Consider the following 26485-nt stretch of genomic DNA (forward strand, 5'->3'; position numbering starts at 1 on the left):
TTCCAGCCACAAGTAGCCAGCCCACCTTGTGTGAAACTAATTGAGTTTTGAGATACGTGCAACATGCACAGTCACAGATGAGACAAATTTGCCTTCATGAAATCAGGTTCGGTCTCTGTAGGGCCAGTCTGGGAGAAAAGCAAATTCCGCTTTGTAAAAAATCACAGTTAATCTCTTAAGGAACCTGACAGCACACCCTTTAGCTTTCTCTTGTATTATTTTCCGACTTCACTTTTCACGCATGTATTTGTGCAATACAAATTGCGAGTTCTAACTTGCTTAAATTGCCCAGAGCACAGTAGGAACCAAGGCATCAAGGAGCACCCTCACAAACGCAGCTGGTGATTGCATGGGCTCACAAACCTCTACCACACTTGATACACACCGCCACCTTAGACAGGACAGTGCCAGCAGTTCAACGCCCAGCGTAAGTAGTTCTCATCGGAGAAGCTCACAGATAACACAATGTATTTCGAGTAAACCTTTTTTTGTCCCACTGATGTCCATTTCACAACAAGCTGCACTATTATGCAAGCTTTATGCAATGTCTTTCAAAATGACCACTATTGATACATTGTTCATGGTACTTAATGCACACAGAGAATGCAAACCACAGATATTATAAGTTTAAATATTGATATCAGTGCTGGCCAAATGTTTAGGGGAATCCCCCAAGGTGGAGTAGATTTGTAGAGCAGATATGCTAGCTGTCCCGGTTAGCTCGGTTGGTAGAGTGACTGCTCAAGTGAAGCGGTGGTCAAGTGAAGCGGTGGTCAAGTGAAGCGGTACTCCCTTACTGATATCAGTACCCACGCATGCTTTAATGGGTTTATAACATTAATGTGACATATTTTCTTATCTTTTCACAAGTCTGTAGTAGAAGTTAACCACCAAAATATAGGCAAATTTTGCAAATCACTTTATTTGGCTTTGCACTCCATAGCAGGCGACCAAAAGAGCATGCACTTCAAAAAAATAATGGCCAATCTAACATGGTTAGGCTACATGTGAATTAAGTTCATGAACCGTTCAATTTCCCCTTCAGTTTTGGTGCTCGGATCCGCTGCACATAGATGGAAGTTGATTAAGGCGACATCCAAAGCACAGCACGAGAGACTGGCAGTTAAGCACGCGGGTTGTTCGGCTCCAGCAATAGCATAGTGGTCTAATGCAGTGGCCAGCAAAGCTGATCTGTTCACGCTGCCATGGGTTCGAAACCCGCTCCCAGCCATAAACTTTAGTTAATTTTATTGCAGGTCAAATTTAGCCCGACAGACAACGGCGAAATTGGCAAGTAGGGGTCTTAGTGCCAACGCATTACAGAACTACCTATCTCTCTATCAGGTATAATACATTAGAAGTACACAAAGATTTCAGAAGCTTAGAATCAGAACATATGACAAAATTACCGTATATCAGTGGTGGGAATGCCACAAGTATTTTGATACAAGCTTTGCAGCAGGCAAAAGTTAAATTTGGAGCAGCTTCCTTGTGTTTTGTAGAAAGAGCCCGATGCTGAGAAAGGTAAAAACCGTAATGCAAAGGGTGTTTCAACTACCCTGTACCACGATTCTAAAAAATGGCAACCTGCTGCACAATGATTTGAATGGTGCAGGATTGTAGGCAGTTGCGTGTATTTATTTTTATATGTGCCCAAATTGACTTACTGTTTACCAAATAAAAATTAGCCAAATTTTGTACTTTTAAAATCATCGCAAACTTCACTCTGCAAAAGCAGCAGAGAAACACCGAGAACAAACCGAGAAACACTCAATTTAGTTGTTTTCGTCTACATCACTTTAGCCAGTTTTTTTATTTAAACTTTAAGCCTGCGAGATTAAAAAACTGGCAAGTGACTGTGCTCCTTTGTCGTAATGTTAGCACTCTCAAACACGCTCTGATTGAACGAACTAAGTTAGGGAAAGCCAGGATGATTAAAGAGACCACCAGTCATAGTGACTATTCCGAGATGAGCACAGTCCTTTGTTACATTAGAGTTACGATGCTGCAGCAGGAGCACGACCATGCCGTCGCCATTTCATGCCATAGCAGAGTTTTCTTGCAGTCTAGCATGGCTGAGCCTCTCACGATGAAGTGTTTTATTGCACATGCACAATCCTTGTCTCAAGGAGCATCGCTATTTTCCTCCCCTGATGGGTTCAGCATTGCCATGTGACTGCTACACACTTCGTAGCTTTAAGTGTTTGCGACGAAGAACCCCGTTTCAAGCTTCCTCGCATCGTAACTCGACTTCAAGCTTGTGCAGCAGGCAACGCCCAGCAATGACACAAGCTGAAGATCATGTGCGTACAATGTGGTAACTGTACGCCAACCCACGGAGAGTCACCCAAACATTGTAAGTGGCTCAATTTAGTTAGAAATCCTATTTGCAAGACCCAACTTTCGATGCTTAGAGTTCGAATTCATGTGGTTCTACTGTAGAAACAAACCAGAAGCTTGGACCTTTGCGCCACTGTTAGAGCGAGCACGAATGAGGTCCGCGGAACTGAGCTACTACCTGGAGCGAGTCCGAAACCGCAAGCTTTGTCGCTATCTTACATTAACCTTATGGGACAAGTGACGGTGCTGCACAAAAGCCCAATAAATTAGCAAGACCAAAATTTCGCACTACATAAGCCACCTAAAAACAATTTTTTTCTTTGCAAGTGCATTTGCCATGTTCAGACAGGCCAGTGGTAGCAACACCACTGAAAGAAGATGTGCAAAACACATGTGCATCATGTGCTAATACAGTCAACAACCGAAAATTCAGATGCCTGATTATTCGGACTTTTTCACGACACTGCGACATGGCCCATAGAGCCAATGTATAAGAGCTCCTGAAATTTCGGACGCACCGCAACTGACTGCTCGATTTTTTGGACCTCGTTCACACTCGCCGCCATATAATGTGTACAGTGGAACCTCGAACTGAGGAGAGATCAAAAACTTGATCAAATAAAATGAAATTCAAGATTAAAGGTAGCCTCGTAAATTGTGAGGCTGAAATTCTGCCCAAGCAGGCACACTGCACCCATGTGGTTTCGAATTTGTACTGTTCTTGAACGTCGTACGCCACACAAACTTTTAAACAATTGAGTTCACGGAACTCATCTGTGCCGAGTCTTTCGTCCCAAATACGGGAAGAGGTAGCAGCGAAGCGCGCGGGAGGCGTACGGCCTCATGGAGACTGCAAGTGCAGAATAAAATAATGGCACATTTCAAAGTGAGCTAACAGGGTACCCACGACAAAACGCACCGCAATCCTGCCTTTTCTATTGTAAAAGCCTAAACTGATCTTTCGATAACAGGTAAGATGCCCTCATTATACGCAAGCCACTACAGAGTGCATATCACCGGATATGATGCTGATCCGGTGATCAGCATCACCGGATCAGCATCCGGTGATGCTGATCCGGCTCTAGTCGCTGGGCCTAATTACGAAGACCAACGCCAATGGAGCGCTTTCTTCGGCCGTTTATCGGTTGTTATCATTTCGCCATCTTCACGTTCTCGTTCTGGGCCCTTCGTACTGCGGTAGCAGCGCAGTTCCTGTAGCGCAGTTCCCCAAGAGGCATGCTCGCTTTCACATCTGAACTTTGTCCCAACACGTGCGCTCATAGGCGACACGCCGAGGGCAGCACAGCAGGCCGAGCTCGTGAAAGCGATTGCTGCCCACCATCTGTGCACACGACGCACAGCAAAATTTAGTCATGAGAAGCTTCAGAATGTGCACAGAACTCCTTCCTCCCTTCCTCCGCAATAATGGCAATAAGTTCCAATTTTTATGAATAAATTTGATTTTCCGGTCGTTTTCACCGTCCCTAGAGAGTCCAAAAAATCCGTTGTCGACTGTAATAGGTAGAAATGGGCTAGAAGGCAAAACAGGATGGGGTTGGATTCCATCAGCCATCTTTCTAATCACTCAACTCAAGCCAGCTTCTTCAAGTCCTTGGGGCCATGAGGCAAAGCGTGCGGTGCTCACGAAAAAAAAGTGAAGCTGGCTATGAACGCAGACAGAGAGAAGTGCGCGTCGCTGAGAAAGGAAAAACAGTAAAAATGCAGTGAAGAGTAAGGAAGAGAAGAAAACGGTGAACATTCTTTGCATGGCAGCGCAAAGCACAGGGAAGCAGCGGCAAGAAATGGAGGCGAGACGGCACTGCAAGCACAGCACCACCTCTCCTCGACTGTGTCGCGCGCTTAATTATTGCCGCTTAACCGACGCTAAGGCTACAGAAAATTACGCCACGTTCACGCAAAACTTTGGCTTTCACAAGAAATCAAACTCGCATTACATTCATAGCCACACTGTATTTGTGAAAATGCAGTATTTCCTCAAGACGTAAACAAAATTGAAAAAGTGATAGGATGAAATGTGATAACTGAAAATAAATAATTATCACATAAAGGGACAATAAGAGCTGGATGGAAGGTATCTGTGAAAGTTTCTTTTATAAATCAACACTGAGTTTAGTAAGCAGCCAATTAATTACCAGAGAGCACCCTCAGAGCTATGTTATCATCACAAACTGATATGGTAAAGACTTTTGCTGGTCCGAATTACTTTACTATAGAGGGGTTCTACTGTAGAGCACAATTTTAATTTTCCCAGCGGACCCGATTAGCCCACGAATTAACGATATTTTTTGTTTTTTTTTGACACGCACAGCCCCTTGCATCCTGCCAGGAATGGGCATCAGCACGAGGCACACACTACCCGCAGCTCGGCCGGAACTACTGTAAAAGCCTATATAGGTTGGACCGGAATATGGGTCAACCCCCCAACTAAGCAAATCTAAAAATGAAAAAAATCTTTTTCAATGGCAAAAGTACCGAAAGACACCCTTACCTTGAAACCAATGCGACTCAACCGATTCCACAATGGTGACAGTAAATATTTTGATTTAGATGCTGCTCGTATGTACACCCGACCAATTCTTTAACAGTATCCCACGACCATCGACTCGCGTGCTTGTCAGAGCCTTATTAACGGCGCTGAGCGGGGATAGAAACAAGATACGCACGTGTACACATGCGCTTACTCTCGCTTCTTTCATCGCTCCGTGCCGTGATAAGGTGCTGACAAACTCGCGAGGCGATGGTCACGCGATACTGTTAAAGAATTGGCCAGTAAAGGGAAGGGCACGAAGTGTGCAAGCGTTACTTTGAGTCGTCCGAACTCGAGTCGGATGACGACTGCTTCTCGCTGCCCACGTCCCATAGAGCATCATCCTCTGTGCCGTCTAGCGCGTTGCTTATGCTGCACTTTCTAAAAGACTTGCGCACCATCTCTGCAAGGAGAGATTCCCACGCCTACAGCATCCAGCCACAAACAGTCGCAAGTGGTGGGCGTCGCAGGAGGCCGGTGGGAGTGGTCGGGTTGTCGCCCAGCATCCATTCATTATAGACCAGATTCTTTTACCCTCACACGCAGGCTGCTGGCGCGCCCCTACTCTCGACACCAGTCGCCATCTATCGGCGCGCGCGGACCGATGGACTGCGGGTCGCGCCGGCGCCGCGCGTAGAATGCATGTTTACGTGTTCGCTTCTGTCGTTGTAGTGCTTCATCATAACGTATGAGGGTGTGTGCTGTGCGTCACTACTCATATTTTCCCTCTACCAGACAGCACTGCGGTTATCTTGCGCGCAGTTAGTCGTTAACGTGACATCTCCGAGTTTTTTTCCGTTCATCTGGATGTGAGTAAGTGCGGCGAGGCAGTGCGCGTCTGTCTCGTTGTTTGTGCCCATCATGATGATATTGATGATTAGCGCTCGTGTCCTGTCTTCACCTTTTCTGTGTCTCGTTCTTCGCGCTACGTTTTGCAATGATGATATTCTGCTAGCTCAGGATTCTAAACGCTGGCACCGCAGCGGCGACGCTGCTCCACCGAGTCGCTGGTGCGGCGGCGCTGCTCAGGGAAATTCTGGAATAGTATTGCAAACAGCAAGGATTTTTCCCGCTAAGTAGTCGGCCAGGTAGCGTGCGGACTGGAAACCGGCACTTCTAAGCAGATTTCTGCGCTGGCGTGTCGTTTGTTGCCGTCTTTTACGTGCGCTATCATCTATGATAATTTTAGGCGCAGGAATGTGGATTTATTGATTTGAATCAGTGGTGTAGTAACTGGATAGACGAGCTGCAGACTGAAGGTTGTCCCGATGAAGCGCGTGTTTTCGTTCACCTCCTTGCGCTGAGCTTGCTCTAGTTCCCATTAAACACATTTCACGCACAGGATTGTAAGCACGACCGCTACCGATTTCAGTTCCTCTTTCCGCACGCATGTCATAGAAATCAAAGGGGGGGGGGGGGGGGGGGTAAAGGGTTTAAAGTAGTGTCTTTCTGCTTTTGGTATCTACCTTAATCATGGGAAAATGCGCGATTTTAATACATTCATTCACACTTAGCCAAACGCCTACGCAACGCTGTCACACGCGGCGAGAGCTACCGAATAAAATGAACGCGACTTCGGACCTCAGAATTCGTGAAAGCTGGATTCGCTGCTAATATCTATTCAAGCTTTTGATAATTTGAGCAAAAGTACGTTTTTATGCGCCAGGTTGCAGAAACCATGACAAATTTTGTTTTTTGTTGGCGCTGCGACTCAGTTAAGCTCACAGCGGTAATTAGTTTTGATAAACTGGCGCACCACGCATGCGACAAGAAAGCCCTGTTTATGGGTGGTACTTTATGGCCGAAGGATTAAGAGTGCATGGGAATTGGAACTGCAAGCTAGCCACACACCATATACTTGATATTGAACAAAAAGTTTTTTGTTTTTTTTTGCAGTGGAGCACCAAGACGGTAGCGATATAAGCAGGAGCGCGCGTTCTAAGCGTCAGCACAATTCACGTGAATGTCAAACTAAATGTCATTAAAACGCATCAATGTGCTCCCTTTGATAACGTGAAATACTTCCTGCCACACAGCCACGCTGCGGAAGTATGCTCGACAATGTATTTTTAGCGCCCGAAGCGCGGCTATATGCAGGCGCGGCCGCGGAGCTGCCGCAGCCCCGCAGTCCCCAAAGAAGCGCCCGCACCGCGGCGCACCAGTCGGCGGAAAATGGCCGCGCCCAGGAGCGGCTCTGGATTCTGGTCTATAGAGTTCGTGCACTCTGTCTTTAAATGGCTTATTTAGCCGTTTGTAACAAATAACTTTGTGACAACCGAAACGCGCAGTGCCACAACGCTGCCACACCGCGCTGCTGCTGATGGCGAAGGTGATGGAGGCTGTTGACTTCAGCCGCCCAGTGCTGCAAGACTTCCGTAGTTTTTCCGCCAATGACCAGTATATGACGGGGGTCGACTTTTCGCCACGGTTTTTTTTTTTAAAAGTTCGACCTATATTCCGGTTTTTACGGTACCTTAGACTCGGCAAATAGGTCAGCTCCACATATACGTAGACACACCCCTAATTTCAGATCAAAGCTCCTAGAAAAAAACGCTGCTCTATATGCAGCAATATACAAGATACAACAGAAAAGCGCAAATTTTACAGTAATAAAAAAAGAAAAGAAAGAAAGCTCAAATAATTGGTGTACCTTCTGCTTGGTGCTTCCACTCAACGTTATAAAGCTACAAACAGTCAGAAAAAAATGAAACCTCGAAGCGATACTGATAGCGCTTCAGTTTATTGAGCAACCATTAATGCAGAAAAAAAAAAGGAACCTTTTCGTTTACCCTCACTGAGAAAATTCATTCACCTATGAATAAAAATCAGACAAAAGCGTCATGTCTTTAGGGTGAGGGACACTTGTGCTCCCTCTGAGAAATGAGATATGAGCATGAGTTTCAGCGCAGCTGCTTATCACTGAAGCCTTGGTGCCCGCTCCTCAGGAACAACGAACAAGACAGTGGAGCAACACAAGTGCAAAAATCGTTTTAAATGGTAAGTAAGCTTAGGAAGAAGCACAAAAGTTAAACGGTGCAAAAATAAGCAGTAACTACAGCAGTTTCTGGTACAAAGAATGTGTATTACCAAATCTGTGATAGAGCAAAAAACAATCAAGCACATCAGCTTGATCTGCATATGAGTAGAAAGCAATAATTTTATACTGCAGGTCTGTCACACCATCAAATGAAACACAAAGTTCAGCCCATTTCGCAGCCCTGCCTTGAAAGAGAGCATAACGTCACCAGTGCCACAAATCAACTCCAAATAATTTTTTAACAATAAATCACTCAAAACATTATCTCCCTGTGAAGTAGCAGCTGTGTGTGAGCACACAAATGGATGTGAGCAGGGACACTCACCTGTTTCGCACTCCTTTCGAAGAGTACGTACTGCTGGCACTGGTCCAGCCGTTTCTTGCGCACGGTCCAGTACTCCAAGACCTTGTTCTCTTGCTTCAGCAGTTGCTCCATAAGAGCTGTGGAAGGGGTCAAAGAGAATAAGATGCTTACTGCATGGCTCACACAAGACAACACATACTTACGCACTCAGCTCAGACGTCAGCTGACAACACAGGAGCAAAGTACTGCTGCCTGCAAACTTGAAATGAATGATCAAGTACACAGCTCGGACTGACGTTAGCACCTCAGCGTGTTGGCTGCTTGGTATGAGACTGTCATAAGGAGGCTGCAGGACACCCACTATCGTGAGCCACCACAACCACATCGTGCAGCAAGGTCTTGGGCACCGTGGCCAATGCTCCAGGGTGCTAATGTCAGACCAAGCCATGCGCTACAGAATTCATGTTAAGTCTATGGAGGGCAGTGCATGACTCTTCTTTCTTCTCAGTGCAAAACGCTTTTTCTTGAGAGTCATGCGCTGTCGGGTGACAACAGAAAGAAAGAGCTCTAAGAAAGAGCTCTTCTCATCCTACTCCTCCTTTCTTGTCCATTTCATTTACTACTGACACATTGCTGGACCTGAACAGCGCACTGACAGGGTGCCCAAAAATCGTGACCCAGCCACGATGCAAGCGAGCACCTACCTTTGACCTTGGCTTCGGGGCCCCGGCAGCTCGCATCCCCGTGACCTGCACAGTGCTGGCTGCAGCGGGCCGTGTACTTGAGAAAGGTCTCGGCATTACGACGAGCCATAGTGCATGCTTTGAGAAAAGCCTCTTTCTTTTCCTGGTGCTTGGTGAGAAGCTGGGCCAACTGGGCACCCCGGTCGGTGCCTTCCAACTCCTCCCCAGCAGCACACCAGTCTTCATCGCGTCGGTACTCCCGCTCAAGGCTATCCAAGACAGAGTAGACCTGCCAACCACAGAGAGCCCATCACTGATGTTGCCATCATATATAAGCTGCATGCTGAGGTCCCAATTAAATGTGATTTTTGCAGTGCCCATGCACCATAAACTAAAATGCAGTGCCCATGCACCATAAACTAAAATGCAAGGTTTACTTCCTCCATTTCAGTGCCTGTCAGCCACCTGGCTCCTGTATCTAACCATAGAGCCAAAACAGTAAGCACATATTCACTGCCAGATAATGCTTTCCTCAGCTGGATTCCAAATGCCATCAATTCAAAAAGGAAAAAAAAAAAAAAAAAAAGCACAGGAGTTCCAGCGCATCACACGACACCAGTAGTAGAAGCACTTAAGAAACACTGCAATCACCTGCTCCGCTGTCTTGTAGAAGCGCAAAGCAGCCGTGACCATGCGATGTCGATCCTCAGCATGAGTCATCATACGATGCCACCACGTGTCAACAGCCTCCGCGACAGCCCGCACGGCTGCTGGATCATAATGGTTTGCTTGCACAAGAGACTCTGCCCTCTGCTGAATCTGAATGGCACTCGCATGCGTTTTCTGAGAAAGAGAAAAATGAGAACATACACAGTTACTTTTGCCTACTGCCAAGCTGCACATTTACTGTACACTTACCAAAAGGCCCTTAACATTTCTGAAAAACAAATAAATCTTGGCTCCCTTATAATTTACCATTATTGCCTACCCTCATTCCCCTGTGAGCTGTCTGCGTAGGCTATCTGAAGATGTGAACAAACATCAAGGCTTTACATTAAGGTAATGTGCCTCCAATGCTAGTGGTAGGACAGGACTGCAGCCCAGGCTTGTGACAACGAGTAAGAAGATGTGCAAGGACACCAAGCTGCACACATAATGCTCAGTCTGAATTAGCAGATCCCCTGCAACAGAGTGGATTCATCTGGTCACACTGATCATAAATGCATATTTTACGCATTGTACACATTTGTTTAAGACCTAACAATCAGTTTAGGAGGCTTTTTTAAAGGGACTACAGTATTAACTTGGATCCTGAACACTTTACTTTGTCAAAGCACTCAATTATTCAAGACCTAAACAATTATTTCATTTGTTCAGCATGAAAAACTGCTCTTTAGCCAAAAAACATACAACTAGCTTGCCTCCAGCGGGCGATGATCATCCGAGTGCGCGTCTCCTGCGTGTGGCCCGGGGAAAGACAGGTGAGCCATGAACTTTTGTCGAGCGACGCGTGCGCTCCGGACAGTCTCGAAGCGGTCCTGTGGCCACGCGGCAGTGCGTGCACCCGTGACAGAACAATGGTGAGCCTCTGTGCGTTCATCAAGCAGGCGGACTTGACTTCCCGCTCGCTCTACGCCAGGTAGTGCACGCGTGACACGAACGCTCCGTGGGTGCTACCTCGGACGGTATACGCGGCCGGGCGCCCCACCCCGGCCGCTAGTGCAGTGTGCCGCGCGCGCGATTAGTCCGAGACAGGACGCTACGTGCGCGTGGCTATGTACATAGAGTTTACTTCTTGTGTAAGTGATTGTGCGCAGTGGCCGCTCGCGCGCACTTATTTTCGGACAATGCTTGGACATTAGCGCGCGAGCGGCGCGAACTTGATTACTTTTCTATTTTGTAAATAGTGTACAAAGCTCTCCCCTGTCCTTTCTTGCTGTCGCTCCCCTCTATATTCTCCTCACTATCCTCTCCCTTTCCCTTTCACTTCCGCCGGCTGCAGCTCGGGTGCTTAAGATATTAGATAGCAATTGCCGCGGCCGGCAACACTCTTTTGCTTCACTTTTTTATTTTTAAATAAACCACTACCACCACCAGAGTCATCGAACTCATGACATAAAAATTGCATGCCATGACTAGGCTGGCCACATGCAAGATACTGCAATTTCTTTTTTTTTTTCTTGCTGTTTTGATGCTTTCTGTGCTTAGCAATTCGTTATTCATGCATAAATCAGAGCAATCACTCCCGGCCATGAAGCCCCCGTTTCATCGTGCTCTGAGTGCCATTCTGTTAAGAAAAAATTTATTCAGTGCAGCCAATAAACTTGCTGATCACTAAATCATGATTATAAGGCGAGGTACTTTGAATACTTGACGTTTACACTGCTTTCTCTCTTAACGAAGCCCTGTTTTCAAAGAAATCGGCATACTTGCCATCCTTGAGAAGCGCTCATCTATCTAGACTCACTTCATACCCTGACGTAAACTCTTCGGCTCTCATGAAAGCAATGTGTTGCTCACCTCTATTGCCAGCTGAAACTGTTCATGTTGGGAGCGTGACTGCTCAGCTTCAGGGAGGCAAGTTGGAATCGCAAACGTGGCAGAGAGCATCGCCTCTCCATTTCTGATCCATGTGTTCACCTGCAGAAAACAACAGGAACAAGGTATGCATGATGAAGAAAAACACTGAGCCAAAAACTGGAGGGGACACTTTAAGCTCAGCCTTAAGAATATGACGCGATAGCGTTGATGGGCCCCTGTGGCGGCCTAGAGTCCTCTTTGAGTATCACTTCACAAACGTGGATATTGTTCTTTCGTTCCCTATCACGTAACGCTTAACCCACCCTTAAGAGTACAGTGCACAAGCATCAGAGATCCCTCCCATGCAAATACTCCTGTCGTCTAGGTTCTGCCTACATGCCCTTTACAATCATACATTTTGGAGAGTCCTCATACCACCATGAAAACCTGCATATAATACGGACCCGCACATAATACAAGGTGTAATTTGCAGACAGCCAGAACAAAAAAAGGTTTAAGGCAGTCAGCTTGAAGACGTTAGGTCGAACGTCCTCGAAGTATTTCTCAACGGTATGCTGGATACGATGCGTGTAGCGCGAGTGCCAAATATCTGGCAGGTATAGTTGCGAGTAGAAAAGATTAGCACTATGATGTCACCAGAGCGGCGAAAATTGCACCATGTGGCTAACGCTGCGCCATACTTTGCGAACACATCTGGCACTTTTGTTACCGGTGTGATCGTAACCACAGTGCCGAGCGTTGCTATCTGCCACTCCGGTGGCATGTGACTAGAGCTAATCTTTTTTACTCGCGAATGTACAGATCCGGGCGCTGTGCTCGTGCCTACTTGCATCCTGCGCCGCGAGCATGCGCACACCTGTTCCGGCATACACATGGCCGCACAGGCACACACGCTACAGAAGTGTCTGTAGTTGGAGCTTTAGCGATTGTCATTGTTGGGTGTACTGTCTTCGAAGAGGCCCTTGTCAGAGATATCTTTCCATGGAAACACGTCTTTGGTGCCGTTGGGCTAATTCAATATCCCGCACTCCTTGAAATACCAACCGGTGAGCTCCTCAGGAATGCTGGCCCAAGTGTTCGCAATCCAACTGCACAGTGTGGTTGGGGAGGCCCGAGTCCAGAGGCAGTAAATGCAGCCTCTCCCTACCTCATCCAGACCGTGTAGCAGCGCTTGACAGGGTACCGATTCTTACGGCAGCTATGGTTACCTTCTTTTTAAAAGCAGCCGAGTACTGCTTTCGCAGTACCGATACAATGGGACCATCCTGGGCGTTGCAAGGTCAGGTCAGCGCGTAGTAAATTGTCTTCGAAATGAAACTACCAACCTGCGCCACTGCTAGACTGTGCCTCTGGTATGGGAATGCCCGAGTGAAGATACATGATGACCATGATCACGATCATGAGTCAGGAGGTGAAAGGCAATCTTGAAAGAGTGCCCAGAGCATTACATTTTGATGACAAAGAGTCATCATTTATATTTATGGTTCTTCGCTGGTTTTATATTTTTCAAATTGGGGGGCAAAAATCAGGCACTATTTTTCAACTTGGTAAATAAGGAATAAATGGGTTTTTCGTGGAAACATTCCGAAATTCGTGTTTTCTCAGGTTAAGTTTATAAACTGTAATAATTTATTCGATATTTTTTTTTAATCAGAGGGTAAAATTAGGGCTATGTTTCAGGCTGGCAAGCGGGGAAAAATCTCAGTTCTCAAGAAAAAATTCCAGAATTCAGCGTTTCTTTGCTAATTAATAATTACTAGCAGTAAAGAGCCTGGATCAGTTTTGGGACATCAAACATTTTATTCATACAAACTGGTCATCGACTTTTTACAAGTCGTTAACATATCTAATCATCTGCTTGCACAGTATTTCGGTTTCCATACGAGACCTGTCCAGTCTTCGGAGGCATCTCTGCTGAGAGAACGCTGTCTCAGCATCACAGTTTCCATTAACTATGCATGACATTGTCAAAGCGGCATTTGCTGGCCCGGCGCAGTGCACAGTTCTGTCGTGCGTGCCAATAGTCTGCAACTTCAGCACCTGTATTAGTATTACTGTATTATTGGTTAAACCCCTTGCGAAGTGTGTCTACATCGTCCGTCACGGAAATCAAGAGAGGTACTTAGTCATTAAACGACTGACTCAGCAGCCACTTCTGGAATGGATCCAGAATGGCTCCCAATTTCCATACCGTCAAATGGTTTTGTCTTTGTCATCGGCCGCCTCTCACAAGCGCTTCAACTGGGGGCAGAGTAGTTCTGCGGACACAATACTGGGAACATTTTTTTGTTATTATTGCAACAAACTTAATGTCAAACATTATAAGCAGATTGCTCTGGTTTTGTCTTATCTGACGGTCAATTTCATCAACACCATGTGCTCCAGTGTTTCGAAGTAAAGTGCCATCCACTTGGAAGTTTCAAACAAAAAGTGAATAAATATTAAAAAAGCAGCGATGGATGTGCCCCCTACCTGGCTGGCATCTTTATCCAACTGACACAGCTGAATGCACTGCTCCAAGCGAACTCGCTTCACCTCAGCCAAGTCTTCAATGTCCATCTCACGTTCATGCAGGAACTCCAGCAGGGTCTGGATCCTATTCTGGGCATCGTACTGGCTGTCTGCCATGAGCTGAACGCCTGACGACTCCAGCACCTGTTGTGAAGGTGCACAGTCATGTATTAACACTGATAGTTAGTCAAGCTGGTAAAGATTCATCATTACCAATAGCATCAGAAGGGCAGATGCGACACAAATGAAAAGAAACAGGACAAGCTCTTTGTCCTATCTATTTTCATTCACGTCGAGTCTGCCCTCCTTGCACTCTTCTTAATATTGTGCACAATCATGGTTGGCCAGAAAAGCAGCAATAAAGCGGTGACCCTACTGCCCCATTTTTCATATCTAGAAGAGGCAGCAAATAACCAGGAAGAATTTAGGACACTCCCCCCTTCCAAGCAAGAAATTTTCAAGCGGAAAACCGCATTAGCCCCAATTTTTTTTTGGACAACAAAAATTTAGAAATGCACTATGCAAGTAGTTCTTGCCACAAATGAGGGCTGACAATATTAATAAACAAGTAATAGTACAACGGAAATCAAAGTGCATGCATGTGCAATGTGCCCTGAAAATTTGCAAACACTAAGTAGAAGCTCATTCATTCGAACTTAAAATAATGTTTGAATTATCCGAAGGCTCAAATTACCAAATTACTCGAAAAAAAACTGTCAATAACTGCTTGCATCACGGTGAATTTATTTAAGCACAGGTATGCCATCAGTGGAAAGGTTGTTGCTGGACGGCGGCAGGCAGTTGACACGGACAATGCCAACAAAATCGAGGATGTGTGGCACAAAGTAACGCACAAGTACGAACCGTGCAACATATATTACACGGACGAGACCGCTCTGTTTTGGCAGATGCTGCCAAGCAAAACCTTGGCACTTAAAAATGAGAAGTGCTATGGCGGCAAACTCAACAAAGCATGTGTGACGGTCCTTCTTAGGGCGAATATGGACGGCTCGTCGAAGTTGCACCCACTTATGATCGGGAAGTTCAGGTTGCCGATGTGCCTTCGAGGGTGCTCTTTGCTCCCAGTCACGTACCAGTCAAACAGCAAAGCCTGGATGACCAGGGCACTGTTTTGAGACTTGGCTGCGTGACTGGGACGATGAGCTTCCGTTGAGCGGCAAAAGATTTGCTTGCTGCTTGACAACTGCTCTGCTCACCACTGTGGTATTTCGCTCAAAAACACCGAGCTTTGTTTTCTGCCGCCAAACGCGACGGCAGTGTTGCAGCAGGGATAATCCAGGCGTTCAAGCAGGGATACCGGAAACACGCTGTGGAGCAGCTCCTGGTGAAGTTGTGTATGGATGAAGAACTGAAGATCAATTTGTTAGGCGCGATCCAGATGATAAGCTGCGCCTGGCAAGACGTAACATGTGACACAATCGCTAACTGCTTTCGGCATGCTGGGCTGTGCCAGGTTGGTGCCAAAGACTCGAGTGCAGGTGAAGACGATGGCGAATGTGCGGTTTTATGGAAAGACCTTGCCCGTGTTCCTGACGCTGTGCCCCAGGAAGCCTGCTTCCACGATTTTGTGGTGGTAGATGACGAGGTTGCAGTGACAGCAAGCCCGCCGGATGCTGAAATCATCGCCGAGGTGCTGGTGTCCGGTGACATTGGAGGACGAGGAGCCGCCGCCGCTGGAAGACGATCGCCCTCGCCCTACGTTGGCTGAAGCACTTTCCGCAGCAGATGTGCTGCGCCGCTACTGTGCAGATATCCAGAGGAGCGGACTTGAAGTGCACAACATTATATCTCATGTTGAGAGTGTAATTCACAGTGATGTTGCTAGGCGCACTGTCCAAACGAAGATCACTGCCTACTGCAAGTAAGTGCAGACTGCTGTACAATAAATTGTTTTCAGGCCAAATTATTGTTATTACTTCCGTCTGCGCATTTTCAGCAGACCTAACATCTTGTATAATAAACTAAGTACTAAAATTCGTTAAAAGCGGGTTTGGCTATATCGAAATATTTGGTATATCAAACAAATTTTGGAAATTCACGCTGTTCGTTATAACTGAGTTTGACAATAATGTCAAGTGTGCATACCGCAAGTGAGTCATTGAAAGGCTGTACATTGATTGAGCTCCGTTGAGAGACAAAAGTCGACTTGTTCATGGCCTTGGAGATGCTTTCGCAGTTATGGGAGTCGACAAAGAGTGAGGTTGTGGCCAACTGCTTCAGGAAGGCAGGATTCAAGAAGGCCATTTATTTGAATGATGTGGAGTGTGAAGAAAATGACGGCGACAAATACGACATCCACCACAGATGTCACCGACTCTTGGCAGTTGCTCTGAGATCAGGGTGGTGCTCCCAGCGATGTCACGCTCGAGGAATTTGTCTTCAGTGATGCTTGCGCTGTGACAACTGAAGAGCTGGATGATGACGCTATAATCCAGAGTGTCACAGACACAGGAATGGAGGACGACCACTCGGACCAAGAACTACAGCCGTTTTTCAGTACTTATTTTTATCACCATCTTTGCTTTTCATTTCAGGCCCTCCATATGGTGGATGCAGTGCAGATCCCAAGCAGCAGCTTCGCTTTCATGTGTGGACTTTGTGCCAACCCGTGGGCTCAGCTGCAACGTGCCGATGGCAGTATAACTATCGAATGCTGAGCTCGTGAAAGCAGTGACCAGTCATCACCCCTGCACGCGGTGCACGGTGAGATTTTGAGTTATGCGAAGCGTTAGAATGTGTAAAAAACTACTGACCCCCTTCCTGCACCATACTGGCGATTAAAGTTGAAGTAAACTGTTTTTTTTAGGCGCAATTTGATTTTTCATCGCAGTCCCTTGAGAGCCCGAAAAATTGGCCAGTGACTGTGTTCATAGAAGCTCACATAAGCAACCGCCTCAAAAGTGTCAGAAACCTCCTCTTCCATTGTACTCGCCTCTCTTTCCCAATAAGTATGAGTTGTGATGTTCCTAGGCTGTCTCCTCTTAAGGACCACACAACTGTGCCAAGATATGACTGCTCTTGCCTTCAAGGTGCACTGAAGAGGAATCTGAACTTGTATTTTTACTGCGGGAACTCGATCTCCACGTTCCGAGCTTTCTTAGAAACTGCGATTTACTTCCCTGTGTGGCCGATTTCCCCAATTAAATCGAATTAACGTCCGGCTCCCGCCTTTTTTTTTTAATTCTGCCTCGTACGGTGGGCGGAGTCGACCAACGCGTGGAGCGCCTTTCACCCAGTCCCGTGGCGGCTTGCCGCTCTGCCATCGGCGGAGTAATAAGTAGTAGTCTGTAGTAGCAAATAGTCCGTGCGTATTTTCATTTCTTGGGGCTTTTTTTGCGGCTGTATTATCTGTGAATTAAACTATTTATTCATGGAAACCTAAAAAACAAATTAAAGCGAAAGCAAAGCCTCCACAGGACTGGGTGAAAGGTGCTCCACGCGTTGGTCGACTCCGCCCACCGTACGAGGCAGAATTCAAAAAGAAAGACGGGAGCCGGACATTAATTCGTTTTAATTGGGTAAATCGGCCACACAGGGCAATAAGTCACTGTTTTTAAGAATGCTAGGAACGTGTGGATCTAGTTCCCGCGGCAAAAAGACATGTTCAGAATCCTCTTCAGTGCACCTTTAACAGAAGACAAACCTCTTGTCAAAACTTTAGCACCAGATTGAGACTACCTTAAGCTCCTCTTGGTCCCCACCTTCCTGCCCCCTATTTTCGTGTACCACTGGAGACCTTGCAAGTCATTTTATTAGGTACACACTGACCATGTCCTTCTTAAAGGTCAGTCCTACAACACTAGGATGCAGGAAATGGAAGTGTGAACACTGTTGTGCTCCTTAACAGCACAGCCACAGCCATGCAGCACTGGGAAAAACAATGAAAGGCCTTGCCTGCGACAGCTCCTGGCCGCGCTGCAACAGCTGGAAAACCGCCTGCTGCATGTGGGCCACACTGTCTGTGTGCAGCTGCAGGTTCCGTTCCGCCTGACTCGGCTCTCGGCTCAGCTCCATCTGGTTCAGCTCCTTCATCCACAGCTCAAACTGAGAGCTCAGCTGCACACCCAACCGAGGGCAAGACAGCAGATGTCAGACCAGAGGGGAGTGAACGAAAAGCACTGCCACACTCATAAACAAGGCAAGCAAAGATCCAGAGAGATTTAAAATAAAGCCACTAGGACCGGTGCAGTGTTAACCCTTTGAGGGTCGAATTATTTTGAAGAAAACTTTCCCAGGTGGTCAAATTACTTTATTGCAGATCTTGAATCTACAAAATGTATATAATCGAGAATAAATAGTAAAAAAAAATTAGGAACAGTACTTTGGTGACAGCATCACTCACAACTGAAAAATGTTCAATAGAATGGAATAGCAACGGTGATAAGCAAGCTAAGAGCAGCACCAATAAAAATAGAAATCAACTTTCGCCGCCTCTGCAAAACAGTGCCCACAAAGAGAAAACACGTTTCGCGCGACTCCGTTGCGATCCCGCGGCGGAATCGAAACCGCGTAGGCGCGTTGCCACAGAGGGTGAGAATACCTCGCGAGCAACGGTGATAAGCAAGCTAAGAGCAGCGCCAATAAAGATAGAAATCAACTTCGGCAGCCCCTGCAAGATAGTGCTGACAAAAAGAAAACTCAAATTTCGCACGACTCCGTTGTGATCACGCGGCGAAACCAAAACTACAAAAGGGGTGTTGCCGCAGTCTGTGCCGCTGCGCTAAAGCTAGACATAAGTTCTGCTTATCTCCGTAAGAAGGCAGCACAAAATTCAAACACTTCTTGTAAGTCCTAAGAGGTGGCAGCACCCCCAGTGAGCACGCATTGTTCTTTTGGCACAAAATTTCAAACGGAAGATCGAAACCGCACCTGTACGGCAAAGACCTTGCGGGACAGAAAACCGCCGCCGTACATATACGGCAAAAACCTTCAAAGGGTTAAGAACGACGCTGATCAGTCAGGAGGCACTACTAAAAGGGTCCGATATGGCCTTGTTACCACACTGCAACAGAACGCGGTATTGCACTGTCGGGAGCAAAAGTGGTACTATATACCACTCAAGCTTCATTAAGAATTCACTGCAACGTCTTCCCCGACAGCATGTGCTGTGGAGACAGGTGAAGAGGTGACTGTTTTTATACAGAGCACTATTAGTTGCTTTGTTTTGATCCATGGCACTCTTGCTAGGCAAAAACACTAGAAGGCATTGCAAGAGCAGCGAGTGACGCAAAAGTGCATGGTACACACAAATCCTGCTCCCAACTGTACCTTAGTACATAGCATGCATGCAATATATTCTTCTAGAGGTACCTTACCACACAGCATACATGTAATAAATTCTTCTGGAGAATCAAAAGCTGAAGGTTAATCAATGCCTGTGCCGGTTTTTCTCCTTTATCCTTCTCTATAATTGCTGTCATACTTCTCAAATGAGCTGCCAAAAAAATCAGCACTATGCTACAGTAAAGACTGAGCTTTGTTTAGACAGTTACTGATCAATCTATGCACCAGCCAAAACCATGTCAAGGGTCATACCTCAATAGAATCTCGTTCGAAAAGGCGCAATTGTAGACAGAGGTCCAACTGAAGTTTCCGGTTGCTCCAAAGTGCCTCCAACTCGTGTCGAGTTCGTGTAAGAGCTTCCAGGGTCCCCTCAACTGCTACATACGACCCGGTGGCATCGGTCTCAGCATTCATTCCAAGACTCCTAAAAAATTAAAAAAAATGCGACACTGATGTCAAAGGGGGAGCCTGGTCTTGAAAAAAAAATTTCATTAATGAAGTCACAGTTAAAAATCTTCAGGGAATATGTATTTTTGTGTGCCGATTCTAAATATGCCATTTAATCTCATGTAAAACAATTTGTTAAACATTTATGTAATTTTTATGCATGTATTTTGTGAAGAGCTTGGAAAAAAATTTCTTGTGCGAAACTTGCTGAAATGTATGCCATTGGGTTCTCTTGACACCAAGGAATGCAACAAGGGTAAAATTGTCTTTCTCCCTATCATAGAACTTAAGTTATAAGGTTTTTGAAGTTGTCGCTTCAGAAATGAGAAGAAAAGTGTGTACTTCCTGTTTCTGAAATGGCAGCTTCAGTACCCTATAACTCAAGTTCTATGATAGCCAGAATGATAATTTTACCCTTATTGCATTCCTTGGTATCAAAAGAACCCAATGGCATACATTTCAGCATGTTTCCCATAGACAATTTTCTTCAAAACTCTTTGGAAAATACTGGCTCCATAAGCCTTATTACGCCGTAAGCTTTCAATAATGCAAGCAAGCTCGCCTTTATGCACTACTGCTTGAAAACTTGCCACTACAATTTTGTACCCAGCAAACTGGTCACTAATAGTTGAAATGTAGCTCGACTCTCTTGACAGCAAAATTAACCAAGATGCAAAAATTCTGGCTCCCAAGTAACATCAAATAAAAGAAGCGCCCGTAAATATAAGTACTAGGTACAAAGCTCAGACACTCGCGAATTTTTTCAAAATAGCCATCAGTGACACCAAGTGTTTATTTTTCTGCAAATAAAAACCATTTTTCAGTGACATTAAGTTTAGATTTATTTTACTGCCACAAGTTTTCCAATAGCTCGAATTTTTTTAATGAGAATAAAGAGTACTGGCAATGCATGCTTGACCCATTTTAAATGGCAACATTTGAGGTTATCCTGAAGCAATTTCCTCCTTATACAAGAGAACCTCATTGATGTTTCTTGACAAAATACAGAGAAGCGTATTATCAGGGAAAGTGTACGATTGAAAACACCAAGAGTTGAAAAAAAAAAAGCGATTTGAGGGGGGTGACACAGCAATAAAAACTATTTTCGTTGTTTTATGCAGATTTATTTTTTTTGTTAAGCTAGTTGGTAGAGTTGTTAAGTAATCATAATAAACAACCTCACAAAAGGCATCCCAAGGCCTTAAATAACTGAAGAGAAAATTCATAAGGTTTTTATGTCCACATGTTCACAAAACCCCAGTCTGCGCAATAAAGCTATTAGATCCTTTTTTATACGTCTACTGCTCATGGAAAAAAGTTAAACACCAGCATGCATATCTACGTGAAAACGTTTCTTACAAAACCACCTTTTAAAAACTATTGCACATGTCCACAGAAAAAACAAAAGCTTTATTGCACTCAGTGTCTCAGGATACATGCACAAAATACAGAATAACTCTACTGCCATTTGTTACGAAATGCTGAAGGGATGAGTGGTAGTAATCTCAGAAAAAGTGGAAGCTGAAAAAAATCAAACTTAAAGTTAACTCCCTCGTTTGCCTCGCATGCTTTTGCTTTTCGTTAGAGAAATGCAGCAATGCAAAACCAATGGAAGCCCCTATCTTCTGATCTTTCCTCTTCATGGCAATTCTAAGATGGTGGCGCTCTGCTGTCAAAACCCGCGAAATCAGCGATGTGCCATGACGATCATAAGAGCGATTGCTTAAAATTGTCAATGAAGACACATAAAATGTCATTTTCTAAACTTGTACCACAAATTTTGTAATAATTTTTCATCACAAGACTTATGAAGACCCAAGAGTTACACAAAAAATTTAATTGAAAAATACGAAGTTTTGCCCAATAGTATGCTGTTTTATTTGCATTTAGAATGAAGTACAAAGATGTTTATTAACAACATCACTTACTATAAAGGGGGGTTAGAACTTGTTAGCACAACACCTGAGGAGCTTTTGTGGTACTTACAGACCTCTACCATATTTACGCTGCCCTTAGCGCCGTAACCAGATTGGAGACGGCAAGCGCGAAAGTAGCTGGGACCTTCTAGTTCTCATCGTCGTCATTATCGCAAGTTTCGCCCTACTGCATGTACACGCTGCAGAGAACCCCACTCCGACAGCAAACTGCCACTGTATTTCTGCTCTTCCATGTTGCATGCTCTCCGGATCGGTCGGGTCTCGAGCATTGTTGTCGTTCTTAGATGCTTCGCCCCATTGCATGAAAGTATTGCAGAGAAGCCGCCAAAGCGGCTGACTGTCGCTGAGCTTTAGTTGATGTTGCATGTCCTTAAGCTAGGCCCGCTCGCATGCTAGTGCTTATTTGGGCTGTCACTAAGTATATCTTATGATCACAACTGGAAGAACTTTGAACATACTTACTGGAAAGTTGTATTGTCCTGGAATGTACTAACCCAAAAATAAACAGTGAAACTCTAGGGAACATTTTTAATGCTCGCGATTATAGGTGCTATTAGATCAGGAAATCGTATCAACTGGGAACTTATCAATGAAGTTATACTATATCTGTATTGCTTAGCCTTAAGGGGGGACACTGGTCTCTGGAATAAAAAAATGACCCAAAAATCAGTTTTATAAAAATGATATTTCTGGAGTCTATAGCTATTATTCTTCTACTTTAGCAGTTTCTTCCTCCAGGAAATCAGTACTCTGACCATAATATTAAATTCATATCATAGTGTGGGTTGAATTCTGTGCAGGAGGAGATTATTTAACAGCATGAAAATTTTGGACACCTGGCAGTCTTAATATGTCGATATCTCAACGTCTAGGAGAGACAGACATGTCATATTGTTTGCTAAGGGAAGCTGAAGGCACAATGTGTGCAATAATTAAAGCACAATTGTTCAATCACGCTTCAAAAATTTATTATTTGCAAAAGGAAATTTCGTCACCGACCAAGTCAAAAGATGAAAAATGACGTTTCGGGTCCCATACGGGGCCCTTGTTCACAATGAACAAGGGCCCTGTATGGGACCTGAAGCGTCATTTTTCATCTTTCGACTTGGTCGGTGACCTAATTTTCCTTTGTGAATAAATAATGCTTCACCCTGACCAGACGGTGTTCCGTCGAACCTTGGACTATTCAAAAATTCATAATTTAGCAAAGTGTATCGATGCATGATATTCACACCTTGAATGCTGCTATTCCAAGTGCTGTAAAATTACTAATAAAAAAAAAATGAAAAAAACTGCTTTGATTATTACACTCTTTACTTGCCATACTCTGCAGCCACGGGTCAAAAATTATTTTTTATTTAGCCTTTTTTTTTAACCGAGGTACTACTGAATGACAAATTAAAATGAATAATCTTAGGAACTATCCAATTTATGGAAAAAGTAATTTTAGATTTGAAATCAGTACAAAAACTGAGAAAGGTGATACAGATTCATTAGGATTGGAGTAAAAGTAAAGAAAATCCTTAATAGGATTTTAGAAATACGTGCAAACTAAAAATAGTGGTATAACAACAATAAAGCCTTCATAATTTGCCTCATTACTTAAACATGAACGACAAAGCACTTGTGAGTACCTGAACTTTGGCCTTCAGATCACACAAGTACTGACTGACCTCAGCTCTTCGAGGAGTGTCTCCCCTTCACTGATGGTGCTGACAGCAGCATCAATGGTGGAATCCCGCTGCTGAGTAAACTGTTCCAGCAGCTGCTCCGCGGCTTCCACGGAGTCAGCCACTTTGTTGCCGTGGAGCTCTGCCCGCAGCTCTTCAAACCAACTGCTTAGCTGCATTTTTGCAAACAAATGAGCACAGTCAGTGGAAAACAAAAATTAAGCATTAAAGAACATTCCACGGCAGAATGACAATTCAAACACTTTTGTGCTGATGAATTACTGTCAGTCGTGAAAGTCTAAAAACACAGGAGCCATACACACAAAAAAAATTTCCTTGCAGAATGAAATTTCCCGCCAGCTAACTCTTACGTTCAAGGACTCAAAAGTGCAGTCAACAATAAAAGCCTCTTGGTACTTCATATCCACAAAAGTTTAAATGCTTTACTTTATGAGTGCCTTCAGCTAAGCAATTAAATACTGGTTTGGTTTGGTTTATGGGGTTTAATGTCCCAAAGCGACTAAGGGTATGAGAGACGCCGTAGTGGAGGGCTCCATAAATTTCGACCACCTGGGGTTCTTTAACGTGCACTGACATCGCACAGTACATGGGCCTCTAGAATTTCTCCTCCAAAGAAATTCAACCGCCGCGGCCGGGATCGAACCCGCGTCTTTCGGGCCAGCAGCCGAGCACCATAACCACTGAGCCACCGCGTCGGCCAATTATAATTAAATACTGATGCGAGGATTCAGGTCCAGTTCTTATCTCCTACCCCCAATATACCATAACCAACACTGAGTGAATCAGGTTTTAGCTCAGCTGTCTGCATACTGAGAGGTCTCTTATGCCACCACTATTTCCCCACGCCTATTTCACACAAGCGGCCACTATTCACTGCATCAGCGTATGCAGCGCAAACCTGTGCTCAGTTGATGCTTCTTTTCTTCCCTCCACTCTGCACTCTCTTCGTGCTCTGATGCCAAGGTTGATGGCCCACAAATAACATCCCTGGATTCACTGAAAACTTGCAGCGAGAAAACTGCATTACTTTTCCTATTCGTACTCACGTTGCGTCTCCAACATATTTGGTGCAACTTGGCACCTTTGGTGTCACTTCAATCACAAATTACACCAATTCTGCTGCAATGAAGGTTAACACTTGCATCAACCTTGAAGCATACGCACATCGAGAGAATGTAAAAATGTCAACCAGCTTCTGGCACTTCATGGCGCAGACAAAGTGCCAATTTGCCGAGCAACAACCAAGACATACTAAAGTTGAACATAGACTCCCATACCAGCAAAAAGCTATGCGTTACACTGTGCAATTGCTAACGCACCGCGCCTCGCTCACACAGAACCACTTTTTACCAGACTTTCCATAGCCACCATGAATTCCATATACAATGACTTACTCCTTAGGCGATTTATAGGAAGCAAAAAACAGGGTAACAATTTATTTCAAGAGCTATCTAACCTCACAAGAAATACTAACGTTTACGATACCCGGCATAACGAAACATGGTACATCCCAAAAACATGAACTAACTACGGAACCCAGGCACTAAGTTACAGACTGCCATCATTACTCAACTCACTCGGCAATATTACATGATAATTTGTGTCCAGCGATAAATGCAAGTGTGGTAAACTTTTTTATACTGTTTGATTTGAACTATAATTTGTGATAGTTTTGTATTTTCCAAATTCTGTTATGCATTTTTGATTGCTACTTCATATTGCTATGTTGAATTGTATAGTAAACTATAAATAAGCATTATTATTGTAACATATCTTAATCACTTGTATTCCAAATTGACTTTCTTAATAACCCTCATTGCTACTTCATACTCCTATGTCGAATTGAATACTAAACTATGTCTTTTAAAGGTGATCTTTGTACCATTTCCTAATCGTTGCTGTTGTCAAATTGTGTTTGTTACCAGAATTCATAACATATGTAGCCTTTATTAATAGGGAACATGGGCCCTGTCAAGCCGCGCTTTTTCCGGCTTTTTGCCCATGTTCCCGACATTGTGTACACATGATGTCAAATAAATCTGTCTGTCTGTCTGTCTACATTAAATGTACACCCCGAATATACAGCTACAAAAATAGGCACCCATAACTTCGACCTCAAATTCATTCAAACCAAAATGGCCCATAAAAGAACAGAACTCTTCAAACAATCTCAAGTGCCTGCTTACCTCTTTGTCATGAGTGAAAAAGATAACGGCCAGTTGCAGAAGCTGCCGCCGCTGCTCAACACGGGTTGCAAAGCTGGTGATCTGGTCTTCCAGATCCTGGGCCACACCACATATTTCATCCGCATTGCATTCACCAGTTTGTGCCAGCTCCTCTGCAGCTGCCAGCAGCTTCTCCGCATTTGTGTAGGTGTTCTGTGCAGATGCAAATTAATCGTGTTTTCTACTGGACTGCCACACTTGGTTGCACTATCATACATTTCCTCACATCTCAGATGCAACAGTGAAAACTCAAAGCATGCAGTGCCTGGATACTCGGTCCTTGGTGCACGAGCAAACACTGCATATAAACCCTCTATAATGTGCCTTTGCTGCATATACGTCATCAGTCAGATCAGTTACTTAATTTTTTCACACCAACCACACAGAACTTAGTCTTTTGTAAAATTAAGGCATTATCTGACAACAGTTCTAAGTAGTCCCTTGCGAGTTACATTGCAACGCATCTCTTCAATGCACCTAGCAGAATGGCGTCATTTAAGTATAGGTTTAGGTCATGTGTTTGAATGAATGCAAAAAGGCACTGGTACTGTACTCATGCACCAAACACGAGTAGTACTGGAATGCACCAGCATTTTCATTCGTCAAAATTCAAGCCCCTCCTTTGTGTAGAATAGCAAAAACAAAATATTTGCATTATACACAGCTTTAATATTCAAGCTCTCAGAAAGTTAATTTGAAAACACCACAGCATGCAATTTGTAGTGTAAAGGAAGGCAAAAAAAACCAGTATCCTTCAGACAAAGAAAATGCGACCATTCCCATTCTGCCACCAGAACCACCACCACCACCTCGCTGCAAACACCGTGGTTGTTTCCAGCCATCAAGCAGTAAAATGTTAACCAATACATACATTAGCCTGTTAATGGAAAGAACAGGAGCAGATATAGCACCACAGT

At 44.7% G+C, this 26485-nt stretch overlaps 1 protein-coding gene across 14 annotated transcripts in view; it reads right to left on the reverse strand.

The window, feature by feature from the left end:
• Positions 1-26485, reverse strand: part of trio (trio Rho guanine nucleotide exchange factor) — a 252378-nt gene that overhangs the window by 192846 nt on the left and 33047 nt on the right. For 11 of the 14 annotated variants that reach the window (XR_016290205.1, XR_016290206.1, XM_089579062.1 and 8 more), the window contains 10 exons: positions 25530-25721; positions 23326-23495; positions 19521-19692; positions 17880-18041; positions 13926-14108; positions 11433-11552; positions 10334-10450; positions 9564-9755; positions 8934-9201; positions 8251-8366 (listed from right to left, as the gene is read on the reverse strand). Coding sequence is in view for 12 of the 14 variants with exons in the window: in XM_089579062.1 (XP_089435188.1) it covers positions 8251-8366; positions 8934-9201; positions 9564-9755; positions 10334-10450; positions 11433-11552; positions 13926-14108; positions 17880-18041; positions 19521-19692; positions 23326-23495; positions 25530-25721 (1692 nt within the window). In the remaining 2 variants the exon portion in view is untranslated. The remainder of the gene's footprint in view (positions 1-8250; positions 8367-8933; positions 9202-9563; positions 9756-10333; positions 10451-11432; positions 11553-13925; positions 14109-17879; positions 18042-19520; positions 19693-23325; positions 23496-25529; positions 25722-26485) is intronic. The other 3 variants (XM_089579066.1, XM_089579065.1, XM_089579071.1) reach the window with 1 other exon arrangement.

The sequence above is a fragment of the Amblyomma mixtum genome, chromosome 3 (assembly GCF_055824585.1).
Source record: "Amblyomma mixtum isolate Tamu chromosome 3, ASM5582458v1, whole genome shotgun sequence".
NCBI classification, from domain to species: domain Eukaryota; kingdom Metazoa; phylum Arthropoda; class Arachnida; order Ixodida; family Ixodidae; genus Amblyomma; species Amblyomma mixtum.